Source organism: Ornithodoros turicata, unplaced genomic scaffold, assembly GCF_037126465.1.
Source record: "Ornithodoros turicata isolate Travis unplaced genomic scaffold, ASM3712646v1 Chromosome33, whole genome shotgun sequence".
NCBI classification, from domain to species: Eukaryota; Metazoa; Arthropoda; class Arachnida; order Ixodida; family Argasidae; genus Ornithodoros; species Ornithodoros turicata.
The window spans coordinates 415,997-437,002 of record NW_026999359.1 but is presented as its reverse complement, the minus strand read 5'-3'; the positions used below and the strand labels follow the sequence as shown (position 1 = coordinate 437,002).

The 21,006-nt window shown below is 45.7% G+C and overlaps 1 protein-coding gene across 1 annotated transcript in view; it reads left to right on the top strand.

Moving 5' to 3' along the window:
* LOC135373843 (caspase-3-like) overlaps positions 1-21,006 on the top strand; it is a 55,164-nt gene continuing 34,158 nt past the window's right edge. The window contains exons 1-3 of the mRNA XM_064606899.1: positions 1-113; positions 545-726; positions 805-983. Coding sequence (XP_064462969.1) covers positions 1-113; positions 545-726; positions 805-983 — 474 coding nt within the window. The remainder of the gene's footprint in view (positions 114-544; positions 727-804; positions 984-21,006) is intronic.

The following is a 21,006-nucleotide window of genomic DNA, read 5'->3' as shown; positions in this document are numbered from 1 at the left end:
ATGAAGGCCTGCAAGGACCTGGAAGTACTTCGACTGTTAGGCCTGTATGTGCCAAAGCGCAAATTGTGCCTCCACTTGCCGGAACCACGACTGAGGGTTCTGTCGCCAGAAAGGTGCGCCAGCGACGGGAACACTTTGCGGCGGGGGAGGCTCCATGAAACCAACCGAAGGTTTGCATATGTCCAGGTCCTTGTCACCAAATGTGGCGTAGGAAAGGACTGACAACCGTTCTCCGTGACTGGTGGAGAACAACTTGTTTAACCGCGCTCAGCGCGCTCCCGTTCAAACTAAGCTGCCACCTCCGATGGCACTAGTTCTGCTACAGGGGTAACGCGACAGTCCACACATGCACGTGTTTGGGCTTTGTAACCTGCAACGACAATATCCAACACTGTCAATGTGAATGTATTGGTAACTGATTAGATAATTATACATGTAGAATGCGACTATACCTGATCAACAAACCAGGACACAGCCGGCAAGGTATTCAGATGTATCAGGCTTCGGCATTTTCTTGCATCTCACTTGACGCTATTCTCTCCAGTCCACCTTCCAACAAGCATGCCAAGGTTGCTTTTTTGCAGAAGGTTGCTGGACATCTTGAACGGATTGGAACCGAAAAAGACAAAGAGAGGATACGAACGCTCTTTGGAGGACAGCTTGGATTTGATGTTGTTGTGCATGATGACCTCGAAGAGGAGGCGGTGCTCAAAACGCTTAAAAACTGTAAGTTTTTTTTTCCTTTCATTTTCTCATTTTGCTTTCTTTTTCTTCACTTCTTTATTCGTTTCGTTATTTGTGCAGTGGCTGACGAGGATCACTCAAGTTCATACTGCCTCTCCTTGTTCCTGTTGAGCCATGGGGATGATGATGTCATAACCTGCTCAGACGGCAAAGTAATTCAACTGTCCAAAGTGTATTCTATGTTCGACCCAGAGACCTGTAAAGGACTGGCTGCTAAACCTAAATTGTTTTTCGTTCAGGTAAGAGTTTCGACCATAGAGCTCGGAAATACTTTAGGGAATTTGCACGACTAACGGTAATTTGTTTATCAGAGCATTCTGCTTTGTTCCTTCCCTATAAGCGAGAGGGTGATTTCTAGTGACAATTGGCTCACGTGTTGACAAAATTGATCCGCACGTTGACCACAATAGCATCGCTGCTCATTCTACTTCAGCAGTGACACTTGCTGAACATAAAAGTAGGATGCAAATGACCTGCTGATGATCTCGAGATGATAACTGTTCTCGAAATTCAGGGAAGACAACTCTGACAAGCAGCAACAGTACAAGCTCGTTTTTTTCTCTCTCTCCTTTATTTCTCTCTCTTGTTTCGTTGCCGCAGCTGCTGCTGGGTTTCGCTAGGGGTTTCCCGACATAACGATACGAGTTTTCACATCCTTTGCACTTCTTGCCTGCGATGAATCACTTGCGAACAGCGCCGTCATTGGAGGTTGAGCTTGGCGATGATATCAGAAATTTGCTGTAAGGGGGGACGAGGAACGTAGACCTGGCGAAGAACCTCAAATCAGCAATTTCATCTTTTCTGTAATTAAAATAAATATAGTGTGTTTTTCTAGCCTTGTGATACTTTTTACAAAAGAGCAGCATAGACGAGAGATGCTTCTGCGGTTGAGTCCTACACCTAAGCTGACATCCGGTTGGAGAAAGTGTGCAACTACAAGATGACTATTACCTAAATTGATTAATGAACTTTTGAATTAGGGAAATTCGAGCAAAAGCGCATTGAGACCCAGATAAGCCTTTATCGACGAGGGCGATGCCCTCCTCAGGTGCGATTATTCGGTTTCAGCTGATTTGCATACTGAAATCAAGCAGTCGATATTTTACAGCATGTACTGTTTCTTTTTATTCTCAAAAGTTAAAACGGAGATGAACGAGGATTGCCTCGCGTTCTCTTGTCTCGCTCTTGCCCGAAAGTCCCGAATTAAAGAGCAATTAATAAATTTTAGGTAATCAGCCATGTGTATACTATAACCCAAAAGATGCCCGTCTGGTCGTACGTATTGTAAAAGCGACGTCTTTGCGGCACTCTTAGTTTTTTAATGTAAATTAAACTGCCTTTTAAACGTCCCTTTAAAGCTGACTCGAAATAAAGTTGTTGTTTGTAAATGAAAATTCTACACAGAATGACATCCCTGCAAGCCATTGCCCTCGAAAGCGACATATTCAAGGAATGATCCATATTCCATCAGGACATCCGGCGGCGGAGCCGCTCATGACGGAACTTTCGTGAGGAATGATCTGAAATTACTATTTTTGACACATATTATGTTCCGCACTATACAGCGGTGTGGTTCTGCGCACTGCGCGATGCTCTCGTTATGTTTTGTGCGTGCGCGGAACCATAAACGATTTCACTTACGTACGCAAAGGCAATAGCATACGATGCTCTAAAACTCTCAGTTGTCTTGCGACGAAAACACCCAATTATTATTATCTAAACCCCTGTAATATGTGGCTCGCTTTCAAATCTTGGAACATATACTACAATCTTGGCAGCCCATATGGGTCCAATATTGGCGTGCTGCTTGGCTAATTTCTATGCAAGTTTTATCGAAGGATCGCAGCGGGATCGAGAGATATATGAAGCTTTTCTGATTCACAAAAAGAGGTAAATGTGTCAGCGCTCCCTCTGTCACCATCATTCAATAGGAAATGTATTATCTCAAAACGTAGGTCGGATGGGTTGGGGAACGTGTACCTGCTGTGGTATTTAAGAGCGTGTGTGTATTGAACATTAAAGTAGTCGTGAGTTGCAGTTGGTCCTGTCTTGAGTGCGCCTTTTGTCTGTGTTTGTGGCAGCGGCGGTGTGAACTTGTCATGCACCGACTTCCCCAACATCGGACTCTCAATCTTGAATGGACCATCGCATCCGGGTACGTGTGTACGTTCGTCAGAGTTCACAGTCAACTTGGGAATTTTTTTCTTCGAAGAACAGCTTACATATTAAACGATATTTAAAGATTCGCAATCATACGGCAGCTAGAACTATGATGACGCAAGCAAGGCACACAAATGAGAGTGCTAACGCAGGGAATTATCTCTGAGGTCGTATGCTTTTTGTTCTCACCGCAATATACTAGTGAAAAAGTACCTGGTAAATACGCGGACTTTCGCTTGCCAGTGTAAGTTCTGATGTGACCATGCGGCGTGAAGCACGGTGTTACGCTTCTGGCTGTACAAAAACGTCCGACAGAAACAACATTGCACAAGCCGATCACAATGCAGACGCCGACGCCAAATATTCCGCCTCGCACGCCTGTCGGTCGGTCGGTCGGTCCCGAAGACTGCCAAAGGTCCCTCCAGCCGCTCTCTGAATGGCTTTGCCCGGGTGACGTTTTCAAAGAGAGAATTCCATAATACTCCCAATATCCATCGTCTGCTTTTGCCATGTGGTACATCAAACATCACAGGAAGAACGTCACCAATTCGCGTCGGATCTTCCGCGTTATTATCGGTTATGCACGCGGAGTAAAACGACACTACAGTTTTGGGATCGACCGCGATGGATGCAACATCCCCTTTAAAGCTGACTACATCGGTTTCTAAGCGCATAACTTACTTCCACATATACATGTGCGTTTCAATGAGATAGTTTGTTGCTTTAAGTCAAAGCGTCGATCAAAGGGACATCAGGCGATTCTCATAGCCGAAGCTATACGACCTGTAAAGTACTAACGAGTGCTGTAGACATACAACCGTGAAACCTTCCTTCAGACATACGAAGTAATCTCCGAGAAATTTGTCGAAATGTATTGCATTAGCAGAGGATGCAAGTTCACCCTCACTGTCATGAAACGGAACGCATGGCTTTTGCCTGATGTTAAGCCGCCCAGTGGCGGCTGACAGGAGAGCAAACCCATTGATTTGCAGTTGCAACTCCTACCGTAGTAGTTGCAGAGGGATTGCTCAAGCGCAACGTACTCCTGGGCAAGGATAGGAACCGGTATTTTTTGGGGGTCCGGTGCGAGATCGGGTTCAGGCATATTGGTTCGATTCGGGTTTACCTCCGCTGAACCGAAATTGTGAGCTTGAACCAGTTCAGGTATATCGGTTGGGTTTAGGTTGAGCTCTGGGAGAAACAAAAAAAAAAATAAATAAATAAAGAAGAGCGGCCAGAGGTCAGGACACTTAGAGGGATTTGAACCGTTACTTCTTTCGGTCCTGGCTTAACCGGTTCATCGGCAGTAATTTTGCTACATGAAAGCGAGCTTACCCTCACCGCACACGGTTGTATGAGAAAGGTGTGAAAGGTGGATAACCGTTTCAGGAAGCGTCTACTCCTGCCTCGCCACGACCACTTGACTGTACAAGACGAAGCGTTCTCAGGGAAACGCATGAGGTTTTGAATAGTTTCGGTTTCAATCCCTGTGTCTTCGTTGCACATGATGGTCAGGGCATCCGAAGAGAGTAGCAGGGCTCTGGTATTTTATTGTATTGCACTCCCGTGGTCGTCTGCTGAAATTGAAAAGTGAACTGCCGGAAGCCTTTTGGCAGAACCCGGTCAGGGCCCTCATTTGTTCCGGCAAAGAAAAAAAAAAGCTTGCGATACAGTCACAAACTTTTACTCTCATTTGACATCGTACAAAAATAAATAATTGAAAAAAAAAGGTCAGTCAATAGTACAATTACGCATTTCACCTCTGAACCGATTCCCGAACCGGTAACCGTATCAGTTTTTTTTTTTTTTTTTTCAGTTCCGGTTCCGATCCCTGCTTTTGGGTGATAGCAAATTTAACAGTGTAACTTAATTGTGTGAACAGCGACGGCGATACCCTTTCCAACACATCGTGGTCAACAACTTGAGCTAGCGGCCGCACACAAGATAACATAAGACGAACCTACACCGACTGTGGGCGGTACGCAGCCGTCTGGCTATTGGTAAGACTAATGGCGAATTGGGGTGGTCAATTCACTGTAGTACAGCGTAGTTCTAGGGAATTGCTAGGTCGGAGCCCGCGTTGGATCACGTGACCTTCTACTCCCGAACATGAAAGCAAGGAATCTAGCAGTTTTTGACGCTTTGATCATGCTAAGGACATTGCAGTCGCTCGTCTTCGGGTTCCGTCGTCTGCTAAATCAGTGAACTTCGACGTGCGGCCCGACGAGGGCCCTGGCCACCTTAATGACGCGGATGTGGCAATACCAATTATAGTTCAGCAATCCATTGCTCGGCCCAGGCTGGGCGAAAAATATGCTTGCTGACAAATTCCTGGCGCTTACTGGACGCTACACTAATATACTAGGTCTGGCAAAACTAGCGAGAACAGGCAGGCCCTGACAAAAAAAGTTCCCCTGAACTGGCCACACAATTTCGCTGTAAACAGTATATACAGGGTGTCCCAGATAATGTACCATTGAGCTATAACAATAATGATGACAATAATAACTACTCAACCTAGAGTAATGGGGTCGACGACATTTGTTCTTACTAGTTTGTTGCCGCCTCCTGATGTGAATGTGATGTAAATTTTCGCGAAGTTAACTCGGAAATGGCCCAAGTAAATGTCACTGTTTTACTCCAATAATATGAAGAGTATGCCGAATTTACTCACATTCACGATAATTGATATGGATCTTGAAAAGAAAATCAGATCGGAAGAAAACAGCCGAACATGACTGACGCTCCTTGGAAGCATAGCGCGTAACGACTTTTTAAGCGCAATAGTCCGATGAAATCAGTTTGGAGGCACAGCCCACAGAGTGACAGCAGAAAAAGTGACAGTTCCTGAAATTGGGAAAGTATTTAAAATAATATTTAAAATTTAAAATCATTCCTGAGGTTAAGTCAGAGTCTGAGGTCTTGAGGTATTATGGGACATCTGAGGTCTTGAGGTTGCCTCAGAACTTGAGGTTCTGGGGTTACCTCGGAGCTTGAGGCCTTGGGGTTACCTCAGAGCTTTGGGTTCTGGGGTTATCTCATAGCTTGGGGTTCTGGGGTTACCTCAAAGCTTGAGGCCCTGCGGTTACCTCAGGACCTGAGTTTTCCACAGCGTGGAAAACACAGGTCCTGAGCATGAACAACACGTGGCATGAACAACGTGGCATGGACAACACAGAGCGCCCTTAGAATGACTTCGTGTTCAAATACTTTTTATTGGTATTGAGGCCACCGAGTACTAAATAGTTTTTCAGACACTTTAATTTGTCGTTCAGTATCGCGGCTCTCTCATTTTCTTTCTGATTTCTTCGCCTTGCTCCGCTCTGCTCTTGAAGCACTGGACGTATGAACCTAGAAATAAAATACTGTTCAGATACGATAGCCAAAGAGGTCATAGAATGTAACAACACGAAATACCGAATAGTCATTACCAAAGTGAGTGAGCATGTCTGCACCTAAAGAAAGTAATTTATTCCCCGCAGTGACAAAACCATAAAATGCCATTACGGTAAGTTGCCATACTAAAAACGCAGACCAAAAATATGCGTATGCCTTTCGAACAAGAACAAATAACGATAAATGCTTGTCAAACCAGAGGGATGACCCGTCTGGTGAGCAGCAGCCTCAGGCACGTTGTGGAACGAAAAGCAACAGAAGGACAGAAATTTGGTGGCAATAAAATACCGTTCAAGATTTGTACACACTCACATTATCCCGCGTTTGTTGCGATTCTGGCTCACGCCTTGATGGTCTTCCTGTCCGCTTTCGTTCGTTGCTCGCCTTGGCGACATCCTCAGTGCCTGCAACGCAGCTTACACTGCGGCTTGCTTCTGTTTACAGGAGACCTACCTTCAGGAACAAAGTTTCAATCCCTTCCGCAGACATACTATTTTTAGGAAGGACCGTACAGATACCACACGTGCGTCTGGAGGTGTGGCTATAGTCCTTCTGCAATCTGTGTCTGTAAAACAAATCCCACTTGTTACAGGGTTGGAAGCAGTTGCTGTTCAAGTGTGCCTCGATAGGGTTTTCACTATATGTTCACTGTACATTTCCCCATCAGAATTAACAGAAGAAAGAGATTTTGAAAACTTGTGTAATCAACTCCATCAGCCATTAATGATTCTGGGCGACCTGAAGGCCCACAATCCTTTATGGGGCAGTGCAAGACTGGATACGCGAGGAAAAATGTTGGAGAGAGTTCTTCTTTCAAGGCCCCTTTGCGTTTTGAACACTGGGCTGCCTACATACGTCAACTCCTCAACACAAAGTTTTTCTTGCTTGGACATTTCACTGTGCAGTCCTTCCCTCTTCCATTGTCTGGAGTGGCAGTTGAACAAAACCCTCCTGGTGGTGACCACTTTCCTATCATTATAAAATTTCGTGGTCCAACAAATTTTTTTAAGGTCACGAGCTCCACGATGGAAACTTTCACAGGCAGACTGGAACTTGTTTCAGAAAGAAGCCAACCTCGTATCATTATCTTTTGAGGATACTAGCATTGAAGAAGCGAATATTGTTATAACAAATGCAGTAATACATGCTGCTTTGAAATCTGTGCCACAGACATCTGGCCGTCTCCCCAAGCGTCCTAAACCTTGGTGGACACACGATTGTGGGAAAACACGCAAAGAACAGAACAGAGCTTGGGGTATCTTTCGCAGATACCCCACTCCAGAGAACCTCATTGCATTTAAAAGAGCACGGGCAAAAGCCAAATGGACGAGAAAGCAGGCCAAGCGCTCTTCGTGGTGCAGTTTTATCTCCTCCTGAACACACAACACTCCATCAACGACCGTTTGGGATAGACTTTAATTAATAGATTTAATTAATAATAAAATTAAAGGAGATTATACAGGCTTTTCTATCCCCTTACTTCAAGTAAATGGGGCCCCATGTCAGAACTTGGGCGAGCAGGCTGACCTCCTCGGTCAGCATTTTCATAACATATCGAGTTCTTCTCATTACAACAAGGATTTCCTCTCTACAAAGCAACAAGCTGAAAAACAAGCCATTCCAGTCACAGGTGGTGAGAACCTTATATATAACAAGCCCTTTACAATGGTACAGCTCCTGAGAGCACTGTCTTCAGTAAAGGTCAGTGCCCCGGGGCCAGACCGCATTGCATATTCTATGCTCACTCACCTGTCAAGTGAATCTAAAGAATGCTTGCCTAAGTTTTTTAATAATGTCTGGGAAAAGGGCCAAATGCCATCAACATGGAAGGTTACAACGGTCATCCCCTTCCTGAAGCCTGGGAAGGATGCTTCAAACCCAACCAGTTACCGACCTATTGTACTGACAAGCTGTCTGGGAAAAACTTTCGAGAGGATAGTTAACAACCTACTGATGTACTATCTTGAGGTTAATAACTGTCATAATAATAACCAGTGTGGTTTTCGAAATGCACGGTCGACAGCAGACCACCTCATCCGGTTGGAATCCACTATTCGAGAGGCCTTTGTTAGAGGAAATCATTGTGCGTCTGTTTTCTTTGACTTAGAAAAGGCCTATGATACTGCTTGGCGGTATGGTATCGTCCGAGACCTTCATTTATTAGGAGTACGGGGCCGACTTCTCAGTTGCATAACCAACTTTTTACAAGGTAGGACCTTCAGAGTTCAACTGAAAACAACGCTGTCGCGACCTTTTATTCAAGAAAACGGGAGTTCCACAAGGTTCAGTACTAAGCGTAACACTTTTTATAGTTAAAATGAACTCAGTAGCAAGCGTTATTCCCACTTCTATTTCATACTCTTTGTATGTGGACGATGTACAGATTTCTTATTCGTCCAGAAATTTGAGTACTTGTGAGAGGCAGCTGCAACTCGCAATTAACAAACTACTCAAATGGGCCGATCAAAATGGTTTTAAATTCTCTTAAGAAAAAACTGTTTGTGTCCTGTTTTCCAGGAGAAGGGGACTGTACCCAGACCCCACACTGAGTATTGATGGTCACGCTCTTGCTGTACATAAGGAACACAAATTCCTTGGCGTCATCTTTGATAAAAAAACTCACTTTCGTGCCGCACGTCAAGACCTTGAAAGCAAAATGCTTGAAATCTTTAAATATTCTTAAAACCATTTCACACCGTTCCTGGGGTGCAGACAGATAGACTCTTCGCCGCATATACAGTTCTGTTGTTCGTTCTAAACTAGATTATGGATGTGTTGCATATGGATCAGCACGCTTATTAGTCCTGAAAGCTCTCGACCCAGTGCACCACCTTGGCTTGAGGCTGGTACTTGGGGCTTTTAGAACCACACCGGTACACCGGTTCAAAGCTTATATGTTGAGTCAAACGAGTAGTCCTTGGAAAGGCGACGCTTTTACCTTGCAGTGTCTTATGGGCTGAGAGTAAGGAGCTATCCACAGCGTCCTGCACACTCCACTGTAACCAGCACTTGTTTCCAACGGCTCTTTATTAATAAGCCAAATGCTGTGGCTCCATTTAGTATTCGTGTCCAGCGGGATGTAGAACGTTACAATTTTACGAGCTATAATCTACCGCCCTTGTTGTGCAGTAAGCTGGTATCTCCTTGGTATCCACCTGTACAACGTGATACAACTCTTCTGAAATTTACAAACAGAAATGCCCAGCCTTGCAAATACAACAAGAATTTGAAGCCCTCAAGCAGAACTTTGGCGACCATGTGGAAATTTACACTGATGCTTCGAAAACAAATACAGGAGTATCATGTGCCATGGCATCTGGCGTATACACTAAGCCACGCCGTTTAAGCAATATTTTGTCAATTTTTAGTGCTGAGGTTTATGGCATCACTGTTGCGCTCAACCATATCTTGCAAACGCACACATCATCGTCGGTTGTATCCAGTATACATATCTCTTAGTGCAGTTCATGCCATATGTGGTCTCCACATGCACAAAAACCTGCTGGTAAGACGAGCACAGTATCTTGCGAGTCTCATACAAGGAAAGGGCCACAGTTTACGCATTTGTTGGGTGCCCAGCGATGTAGGCATAAAGGGAAATGAGAGCGCGGATCGTGCTGCCGCTGCTGCTCAGGATACCGACATTACGGCATTTTGAGATTCCTCTCAGTGATCTCCTGAGAGACCACAGACATGTTATCAACAAACAATGGCAAATCTCTTGGGACACGCAAGCTCTGAACAAATTGCACACTATCAAACCACGGATAAGACAGTGTGCACAACACTTCGCAAATCGATTAAATGAAGTTCTATTCGGCCGTCTGAGAGCTGGACACACCTTCTTAACACACGGGTATCTTCTCCGAGGCGAGCAGGTACCACAGTGCGAGCATTGCAGGACAGCCTTGTCCGTTATGCATATACTCATAGTTTGCACTCATCGCGAACACCATCGTCAACAACACTTCTCACTGTTTTACAATTCCTCTTCACCCAGCGCTTTTGCTGGGGGACGAGCCCCTCATCAGTTTTAACCATGTCTAAAACTTTTTAAGAGACATAGGTTACCTAAACGACCTGTGAACATGCAAATACTTTCACTACTTTTTACCTTTCCTATTTTGACTTTAAATGAAATCGATTATTTTTAACTAGCTTTGATTCATACCATTGTCGTGGCGCTCTATGGCCAAAGTTGCCTTTGCGCCATTAAAATCCTAATCATCATCATCATCAACTGTATATTTCGTGTTCCGATTGAAAATCTCTGCCATCGTTTCTTCACGTCTCTGCCAAATTCTTCACGTCGTCCACAGAAGCAACAACTCGAATGTCGTCAAAAACCACGTATACACACGTCATCATGACACCTTATTAATAAGGTGCACACAAGACGAATTAAATACGAGGGGTGTTCAACTCAAACCGGGACTTTCTGTCTCTGAGTGTACAAATGGCTCGCGCTACTTCTTTTTTGTCATTTTCACACGCGACAGGCATCTGCGTTCACCACGTGGTGATGCAAAGTTTGTGCAGAACAGACCACGGAGGAGAAGTAAGGAGAACGAACTCTGCCGAGCCGCCGTTGAGAAAGCGTGGTCTCGATTCCTCGAGTCTAATGATTAGATCCGCAGGTAATTCGGCAGCAGTGTGGAAGGTCATAAACCGCATTATGAAGCCACACCACGATAATTGTGACGTGATCGTTAACGGGAACGTGGTCCTTTCTGGTGATGCACTATGTGATGAACTCAACAGCTACTTGATAAATCTCACATCTAGAGCGAAATTGACAGCTGAACAGCTTCATAACGCTTGCAGTTATGTTAAAGACTCCATCCCAGTAAGTTTACTACTCCTCCCCGTATCGGAAAGTGAAGTGTGCTCTGTTTATGCGAATATCAAACAAAGTAAATCGCGTGACTGCAATAACATACAGATTGCACCTGTTAAAGCTGTTATTGATATTGTTGCGTCCGTCCTGGTGCACATATGCAATCTTGCGTTTACAACCGGAATCTTTCCCACTGAGATGCAATCGGCAAAAATCGTAGTCCTGAGTAAGGGAGGAGACAAAAACCAATTCAAGAACTACAGGCCGATATCTATTTTACCAGTTTTTTCAAAAGGCCTCGAAGCATTGTTGCATAGTCGCCTCGAAAAGTTTTTCACGAAGCATTCTGTTATCAATGATCATCAATTTGGTTTCAGGAAGTTCTGCTCTACGGAACTTGCCTTGCTTGCCCAAAAAGAGCTATTAATTCATAACTTTGAAGAAGGGTTGTATACGCTAGGGGTTTATTTAGATTTTTCCAAAGCTTTTGATTTTATTGACCATTCTTTATTGTTGCTAAAACTACAATACTATGGAATTCGCGGTGTCGTTCTTTCTTTGTTATCGTCATACTTGTCAAATCGCACTCAGTATGTTTCGATGGGCAACCACTCTTCTACCGCCCGTAAAGTAGCGTCAGGTGTCCACAGGGCAGCATCCTAGGACCGCTGCTATTTAATATATATATTAATGATATCGTAAATGCCACTGAGGTCAGAGATTTCTACATCTACGCCGATGATACAACGATATATTTTTCAGGGACGAATTTAGCTACGGTAGTGGATAGTGCAAATGTTGCTCTCTGTGCTATAAATGAGTGGGCAGTAAACAACCGTATTCTAATAAATACTGATAAATCAAAAGCGGTATTATATAAAGCAAAAAACAAACCCATGCACTGCACGATAGATGTAGTACTGGGAAATCAGCAAATAGATGTTGTGGATTCCGTAAAAGTCTTGGGTGTTGTTTTCTCTGCTGACCTATCCTGGACTAAACAGGTTGCCTTAGTTTGTAGCAAAATTTCAAAAGTTTGCGGTATCTTGTCTAGGAATCGACTTCTTTTCCCTGTACAGGTGAAACTTTTGATATATCAGTCACTTATTCACTCCGTTCTCTGTTACTGTAACCTGGTGTGGTGTTCTACTGGTTTGGTTAACTTAAAAAAGATACTCATATTACAAAAGAGAGCCGTTAGGATCATAGAAGGTGTCTCCGTCTACACACACGCTGAGCCCCTATTTGAGAAGCTAAGGATTATGAAAATTGACATCCTCTCTAATTACACTCTCGTTAGGTCGTACCTAAGGACCCTTCGCTTGAACAATAGCAGATGGTTGTCGCTGTGCAACCTTGACAGAACTACCAGTCGGCAGACACGCCAAGCACATCTGTGGCAGGTACCGCCAATAAGAACAAATTACGCCAAACAATCCTTAACTTACAGACTTACCATTGTTCTAAATAGCTTCTTGAATTCTAGTATTGATGTTTCACAGATGTCCTCAAGAAATCTGAGAAATATGTTTTCAAGTCAACTGAATTGATAAACTTGCATTTTGTCGTTCTGCATGTGTGTAATATTATTCCTTTTCCTTTTTCTAAGTGAATTTCATTGATAGCCTTGTATCGGTTATCTCTACTGCGCATGTTGTATCATGCCTTTCAAATATTTGCCTGTATTATTTTCTTTTGTTTGACTCCGCTGTTGTTTGCACCAATTGTAGGGTGGTACCGCCCTAGTCAAGCGGCTTCTGCTGCTTTTTGGCGTACCACCTTGTTTTGTGTCTGACACAAACAGAAATAAATGAAATGAAATGAAATGAAATAATCGTGGCCGCGGCGCGGCGCTCGCGCTCCGTCAGGTACTTGCTCCTCTGAAATAAGGTTGCTGCAATGCACTCTTTCAGATGTACTTGTGTGTCCAGTGGAAGCAGAAAAAAATATTTTGATAAGTAAACACGCTTATCGTGTATCAAGGAACGATCTCTCCGTGAATATTTCGCCTACAGTTTTTGATAGTGCAAAGCGAGAATCTTTTATTTTAGAATGCGGGGAAGCCGCCGTGAAGGGGGCTCCGCGTTGGCTGGACGGCTTGAATGTCTCCGTAAGCGCGGTGCTCTCGCAGTCAAGAAGCTATTCTCTTTTTTCGTTTTTTATTTGCGATAAAACACGACACCCGAAGAAGCACAAAGGTTGTTATCCGACATCGTACAGGATGGTACGCGTATTTACATCACCGCCAACGCACGACCACGAGATGTACATTGATAATGGTTGCATTGATCAGTATTAGTTCCCGGGAACACCTCGCAGTGTAGGGTAATGATGTCACTGGGCTGGTTAATCCGCATTTGCATTCTAGCTGTTGCACGAGAGCTTTGTCGCGTATGCACAACGCTTTGGGAAACAGGAGCCTTTTGTCGTAATTGTGATGCATCCGCTGGGATAGAGAGTTACATATTGCGCATGCCACCATACACGAATTTAATACCAAGGTACCAGAACGCACTTCTGTCGCAGGTTTTTGCACACGCGCGGTACAGGATTCAGTGCATGCACTTTCTGTTTCTCGAAGACGATTTTCACCTTGGTGTACCGGAGGGGGGGGGGGATAAATCCCATATCTACTGGAATTAGGGCTTTTTAGCTTTTCTGGCACGTATATATTGGTGGTTTTGCATTATTGCTCCTTTTGTGTGTGTGTGTGTGGTGGTGGTAAAATATTCGGTGCAACGCTTTGAGCAGCATGCTTGTACAGAAGTAACTTGAAACTGAACACCAAAGCGATAGTGTATAATGTAGAAGTAAGGTGTTGTTCAAGATTTCAGTGTTCGTCAACATAAATTAGAGACTAGATCCCGACTTTATTTTGCAGTTCCAAAAAGCTAGCGATTGGCATGTTTGACAAGATATAAGAAACTAAGTGCCAGAACCTTCGGAACCGCACCGTGTCCCATCATCAGAGCGTCCCGCCCCTCCTTGCACTCACACACACAAAGGTCTCTTAACTGCTTGACACGTACGGAGATAAAAGTTTATCAGTCCCAGCTTAGGCAACGACCCACATTACGCGCAATTCCGGAAAGATCGCATCCGGCAACTTCCGATTACACAGCTTCTAACTTTCTTTCTTCCCTCCTGACTTTCTTTCCTCCATACCACTCAGATGTGGCTTTTCGGAACAACGTTTGCTTCCTTTGGGGTATGTTAGCCTGATAGCGTAGCGGTCAAAGTACGCGCGCACCACAGGGAGAAGGACACGATACCCGAGACGGCCGGGGAGAAGCGACAGAGGATTCTGTTGGAGGCATTCGACACTACACCTTTGGCAATGTAAGACGTTTGTCTTACGTATTAAAGTTTTTTTTTCTTATTTCCGATTCCATTTTATCGGACAGGTAGCTTCCATCTATGAGACAAAAACGAGGTAGCAGAAACCGAAAAAAAAAGAAAAGAAAAAATAATTGTAGCTGACCACAAAATATTAACTCGTTACTGGAGACACCGTTGTTTATGCTTATCAAAGAAGCATTCGTTTTGAACGCTTTTTAGTAGAGTATTCGAGCACAAACGGCGCATTGCCGTGCAGGCGATTTCGCGGAGCTAGTACCGGAGGGAACGCGAGCGCCGCGCCGCGGCCAACAATTGACTCGATAAATTTGGACGTCGTTTTTCAGCGGAGTTCGGTCTCCTTACTTCTCCTCCGTGAAAACAGACACACGTGCTGGACAAGATGGCCGACAACGAGGTGAGCGCGCACATCGAACCACGAATTGTCATTAAGTTTCTCGTGAATGAAGGCGTAAAGTTATCTGAAATTAACAGAATACTTCAGGCTCAGTAAGGCCACGATACACTTAGCCACAGCAAAGCGTTTGAGTGGTGCAAACCGTTCCGAGACGGCCGTAGATCAGTCCGGGACGATCCCAGCCGCGGCTCAGAGCCCAGTGTCAGAGTTCCTAAGATCCTCAAGGTCTGACAGATAACATGCTTGCAGACAGACACATGGGCTTGCAGAGCAGAAAGCGCTTAGGTGGCATGCAGTCCTGCCTGTTATCAGCCCTTGAAATCCGACGGCGCCCGAACTCGTTCTTCACTCTCCAACCGTTCCAACTCACGAAGCATTCCGGTTCCGGAGTTGTTAGACTGTTCGTGGGATAATAGTCGTGTCCAGGAACATCACAACACGCGTATAATCACATTGACGCATGAATAAACCAGCGAGCGTATTTCTACAAACTCTTCTGCCGACTGACGCAACAGAAAGACCGAACACAAGAGGACGCCGTCAGACCGATACGTGTTCATTCCCAGAATTGCGGGACTCGGCTTCTCAAAGTCAGCTTGACCGGCGTACTCCGTGTCCTCCATTGAAGCAACGCATTCCATCTGGTTTTGTTTGAATATCTGTTGACTCTGAGCTTTAGAAAGAAATCACCAACCATGGGTGTTGCTGTGAGAGGCCCTTCGATGGTGTAGAAGTGGAATGGAAGCGCAAGACCGTCACAGTTTTGTTTCTGGAGGACTTATATTCGTCGTGTTGGCTTCATGGCGGAATGCACTGGTGTGCTATTTTTCTTGTACTTGGCCGAAACAATTGGCTCTCCAGAAAATGCCCATGTAAGACATGAAAGGTGAAGTTGTGTTTTACGCTTTGCAAGTTTGCGCGCACCTGCGGGATGCTCCAGTTTTGTTCCCACGAGAAAAGAAGTGTTGGCGATCGACCTCAGTGTGTCTTGCGAAGCGTCGTATCTTCATTCCTGAATACACGAGCAGTGGTAGAGGTGCTGGTCACAGACTCAAGGTACCGTGGTTCGTTACGCAGGCCGCCTAGATTTCTTTTTATTTTTCTTTTTTTTTCGTAGAGGGAGTTATGAGGGTAATGGCAGGACGGGAACGTCAGAATTTGGCCTTAATAATGCCGTACTGGTGCTATGTCATACTTCATGGCCGTTCGGTTTGATTTAGTAGCGGCATGGTCGTTGCGGTAATGCTCTGCGATCGCCTGTGCACTTAATATGAGAATAGCGATGGCTTTACATTGCGCTCCGACTGACTTCTTCGTTCCAGTTAATAGTGGTTTACGTCGCGAGACAACTGAGTCTTCGCCGTTACAGGAATCCTCGTTTCGCACAATGCCACGCGTGTTTCTTGTAATGTACAATGATTGTCAATGATTTAACATAAATTTCGGACTTGTGGCTTAAACATCCTTTCTTCCCTATGAAGACCCAACTCATCAAATTTTCCTTCGAGATCAATGTGACGACGGAACCAATTATGCGGGCCAACTTTGACGCGCTCTAATGGTAAAGAGAATTAAGATGAACGAATAGGCGATTTCAGATATTGGCCTTGTGTTCCGCACGGGGGTCCTCATTCGCCCAAGTCACGCGCATCGCGCAATGCATCGTGAGAAATGGTTTACATTTGCGCTTGCCTGCCTATTGCTCCAAGGAAGGAAGGAAGTGTGTGTTTTTTCTAGTGTAGATACATATCAACCATTTACCATAAATTCCAGGCATGTGGCTTAAACTTCCTTTATTCCCTAACTGGCAAAATTTTCCGTTATCAGCATTGTGCAAGGCCTTAATCGCCGTACAGGTTATGGGTCCTAGTTACCAAAATAATGAATGTGTTAAAAATACAGTGCGTGCTTATTGTCACATATATAGGGTACGTGATGTAGGACTGACCAAAGTTGATGAAATCCGCAATTGACATTTTTTTTTTAACGCCCACTTTGTCCAGAGAAGTGAGTGTGAGGGGAAATAGTGATGCCTTTTCTCAGTCTATGTTAACATAAAACACGCAGTCTTTTATTTTATTTTCGTCATTATCTCGTTTGATCTGATCAACACCTCCCAAGACAGTTCGTGATTTGATCTCATAAATGTCACGCTACCCTCTTGAACACCCTTTGTTCCCTGGGGATGCGGAACTCATCAAATTGTCCGTTTTGAAGCTTCGCGCAAGGGCATAATCGCAATACAGGATCTCATTTTCCATTGGAAGCGCTGCGGATTACACTCGCCATATTAACTGATTTTTGCGTGCTGTAATTTTAATAGTGATTCAGATATTTCAGTCATTCCCAGAATTGCACGACATACCCTCCTCAAGTTGACTTGACCGCCGTACACTTACCCTTCATTGAGGATATGCATTTCCCCTGGAATCTTCATATTTTTCTTTTTCTTGCAACTCCAACCCCGTTCGTTTGCCCTGAGCTGTAGAAAGACGTGTCAAAACTTAGGTACTTCTGTGGGAGGTCCCACTATGGTGTATAATTGGATTGGAAGCGCAAGTGCGTCAGATTCTTTATTTTTTATTTTTCTGTGGTACTTATTTTCGCCGTTTCAATTGCATTGACCAGCCTTTGTGCTTGTATTGCGATTTAAAACGAGTGATTGAAAACGAGCAAGTACTTCCGAGGGCTTCGGTGCGAAGTGCGCATCTAACGCCCTGAAGATCGTTTCCAACGCTGTCTCTGCTGGCTTAGCGGGATCTAGGAGACTTCGCGGTTTTGACTAAGTGTTTGCGCCGCAGCAACTTAAAAATACTGCTCTTTTCTTATTGGCAGGTCCATCGTTTGCCGAAAAAAAAAAAGAAAACTGCTGAACTCGTTCACGGTACTCTGACAAATCTGCGCCTTCGTTAAACTGTTCAAGTTTCCCGAACGGTGGCATCCCGCGCAGATATGCAATCTGCCATCAAGCAACAAACGAGTCAAATCAATAGTGTCGAGTTCTGGGTCCTCAAGCTTGTCGCCAATGTGACAGCCTAACCAATCGCTGTCAGCAGGTCGCAGTCAACCCCGAAGTATATGAAGACAGCAGGTTCTCGAATGGACCGTCATGTGCCATGTCTCACGGGTTTGTGACTCCGTGAACTTCTTCTGCTCAGTGCAAGCCAGAAAGTACATATACAAATGGAAAATAGCGGAAGCTCTGTAACTGCACGTTGAGCATATGTTTGTAATTTGATCGAGCACTCCCAGCCGAGGACAGCTGTTTCGCTCTACTTGGAGCTCTTCAGCCAGACTCGGGGAAGTGACACGATCGCGGGTCGGTGCTGATAGTGCCCTTCAGCGAGGCATCAGTGTTCCACGGTGACGGCACCACCAGTGGAGGCCGCAGTGCAAGCCAGAAAGTACATATACAAATGGAAAATAGCGGAAGCTCTGTAGCTGCACTTTAGGCATATGTCGAATTTGATCGTGCACTCCCAGCTGAGGACAGCTGTTTCGCTCTACTTGGAGCTCTTCAGCCCGGCTCAGGGAAGTGACATGATCTTGGGTCGGCGCTCATGGTGTGCCTCAGCGAAGCATCAATGTTCCACGGTGACGGCGCCACCAGTGGAAGCCGCAGTGCAAGCCAGCAAGTACATATACAAATGGAAAATAGCCGAAGCTCTGTAACTGCACGTTGAGCATATGTTTGTAATTTGATCGAGCACTCCCAGCCGAGGACAGCTGTTTCGCTCTACTTGGAGCTCTTCAGCCACACTCGGGGAAGTGACACGATCGGGGGTCGGTGCTGATAGTGCCCCTCAGCGAGGCATCAGTGTTCCACGGTGACGGCACCACCAGTGGAGGCCGCAGTGCAAGCCAGAAAGTACATATACAAATGGAAAATAGCGGAAGCTCTGTAGCTGCACTTTAAGCATATGTCGAATTTGATCGTGCACTCCCAGGCGAGGACAGCTGTTTCGCTCTACTTGGAGCTCTTCAGCCCGGCTCAGAGAAGTGACACGATCGGGGGTCGGTGCTGATAGTGCCCCTCAGCGAGGCATCAGTGTTCCACGGTGACGGCACCACCAGTGGAGGCCGCAGTGCAAGCCAGAAAGTACATATACAAATGGAAAATAGCGGAAGCTCTGTTGCTGCACTTTAAGCATATGTCGAATTTGATCGTGCACTCCCAGGCGAGGACAGCTGTTTCGCTCTACTTGGAGCTCTTCAGCCCGGCTCAGAGAAGTGACACGATCGGGGGTCGGTGCTGATAGTGCCCCTCAGCGAGGCATCAGTGTTCCACGGTGACGGCACCACCAGTGGAGGCCGCAGTGCAAGCCAGAAAGTACATATACAAATGGAAAATAGCGGAAGCTCTGTAACTGCACGTTGAGCATATGTTTGTAATTTGATCGAGCACTCCCAGCCGAGGACAGCTGTTTCGCTCTACTTGGAGCTCTTCAGCCAGACTCGGGGAAGTGACACGATCGGGGGTCGGTGCTGATAGTGCCCTTCAGCGAGGCATCAGTGTTCCACGGTGACGGCACCACCAGTGGAGGCCGCAGTGCAAGCCAGAAAGTACATATACAAATGGAAAATAGCGGAAGCTCTGTAACTGCACGTTGAGCATATGTTTGTAATTTGATCGAGCACTCCCAGCCGAGGACAGCTGTTTTGCTCTACTTGGAGCTCTTCAGCCAGACTCGGGGAAGTGACACGATCGGGGGTCGGTGCTGATAGTGCCCTTCAGCGAGGCATCAGTGTTCCACGGTGACGGCGCCACCAGTGGAGGCCGCAGTGCAAGCCAGCAAGTACATATACAAATGGAAAATAGCCGAAGCTCTGTAACTGCACGTTGAGCATATGTTTGTAATTTGATTGTGCACTCCCAGCCGAGGACAGCTGTTTCGCTCTACTTGGAGATCTTCAGCCCGGCTCAGGAAGTGACATGATCTTGGGTCGGCGCTCATGGTGTGCCTCAGCGAAGCATCAATGTTCCACGGTGACGGCGCCACCAGTGGAGGCCGCAGTGCAAGCCAGCAAGTACATATACAAATGGAAAATAGCCGAAGCTCTGTAACTGCACGTTGAGCATATGTTTGTAATTTGATCGAGCACTCCCAGCCGAGGACAGCTGTTTCGCTCTACTTGGAGCTCTTCAGCCAGACTCGGGGAAGTGACACGATCGGGGGTCGGTGCTGATAGTGCCCCTCAGCGAGGCATCAGTGTTCCACGGTGACGGCACCACCAGTGGAGGCCGCAGTGCAAGCCAGAACGTACATATACAAATGGAAAATAGCGGAAGCTATGTAGCTGCACTTTAAGCATATGTCGAATTTGATCGTGCACTCCCAGCCGAGGACAGCTGTTTCGCTCTACTTGGAGCTCTTCAGCCCGGCTCAGGGAAGTGACACGATCGGCCATTTCCGCACTGTACGAATCACTTGTTCGTCATCCTCAAAACGTCTTCCACGAATGACATCCTTTAATGGCCCAAACAAGTGGAAATCTGAGGGAGCTAGGTCAGGGCTGTAGGGTGGAATGGGTAAAACTGTCCAACCCTGTTTAGTGATGTGTTCCGAAGTCCTCGAACTTGTGTGAGGCCGAGCGTTGAGATTTTGCCGATTGAGAGCTTCAGCGCCAACTTGCGAGTCGTGATCCGCCGGTCCTCGCGAATGAGTGCGTCAACAAGCTGCGTCTTGTCAGGTGTGACAGCTGTGGATGGCCGCCCTGAACGCTGCAAATATTGAAGCTCTGCCGAACCGCCTTCTAATGGCCTCACCCTCTGTGCCCAGCGACTAACCGTACTTGTGTCGACTGCAGATTCTCCGTACACTGTACACAAAAGTTTGTGAATGTTGCCAACAGTTTCCTTCTCAGGAGTGAGAAATTCAATGACGACACGCTGCTTGTAAAGTACATCACTTACAGACGCCATTTCGAAAAACTGCTGCAGCTGCGCCATCTGTCTGAAGAAACGCAAAATTTACACACGCACCCCTGAAGGTTCAAATAATGTGTATTTAAAGTTTCGCATTTGTATCATTACTGTAGGCTGAGAAACAAACTCTCGTGCATTACTTTCTGGGCGACCTATATAGTGAACGTTGAAATAAATGGGAGACATAAG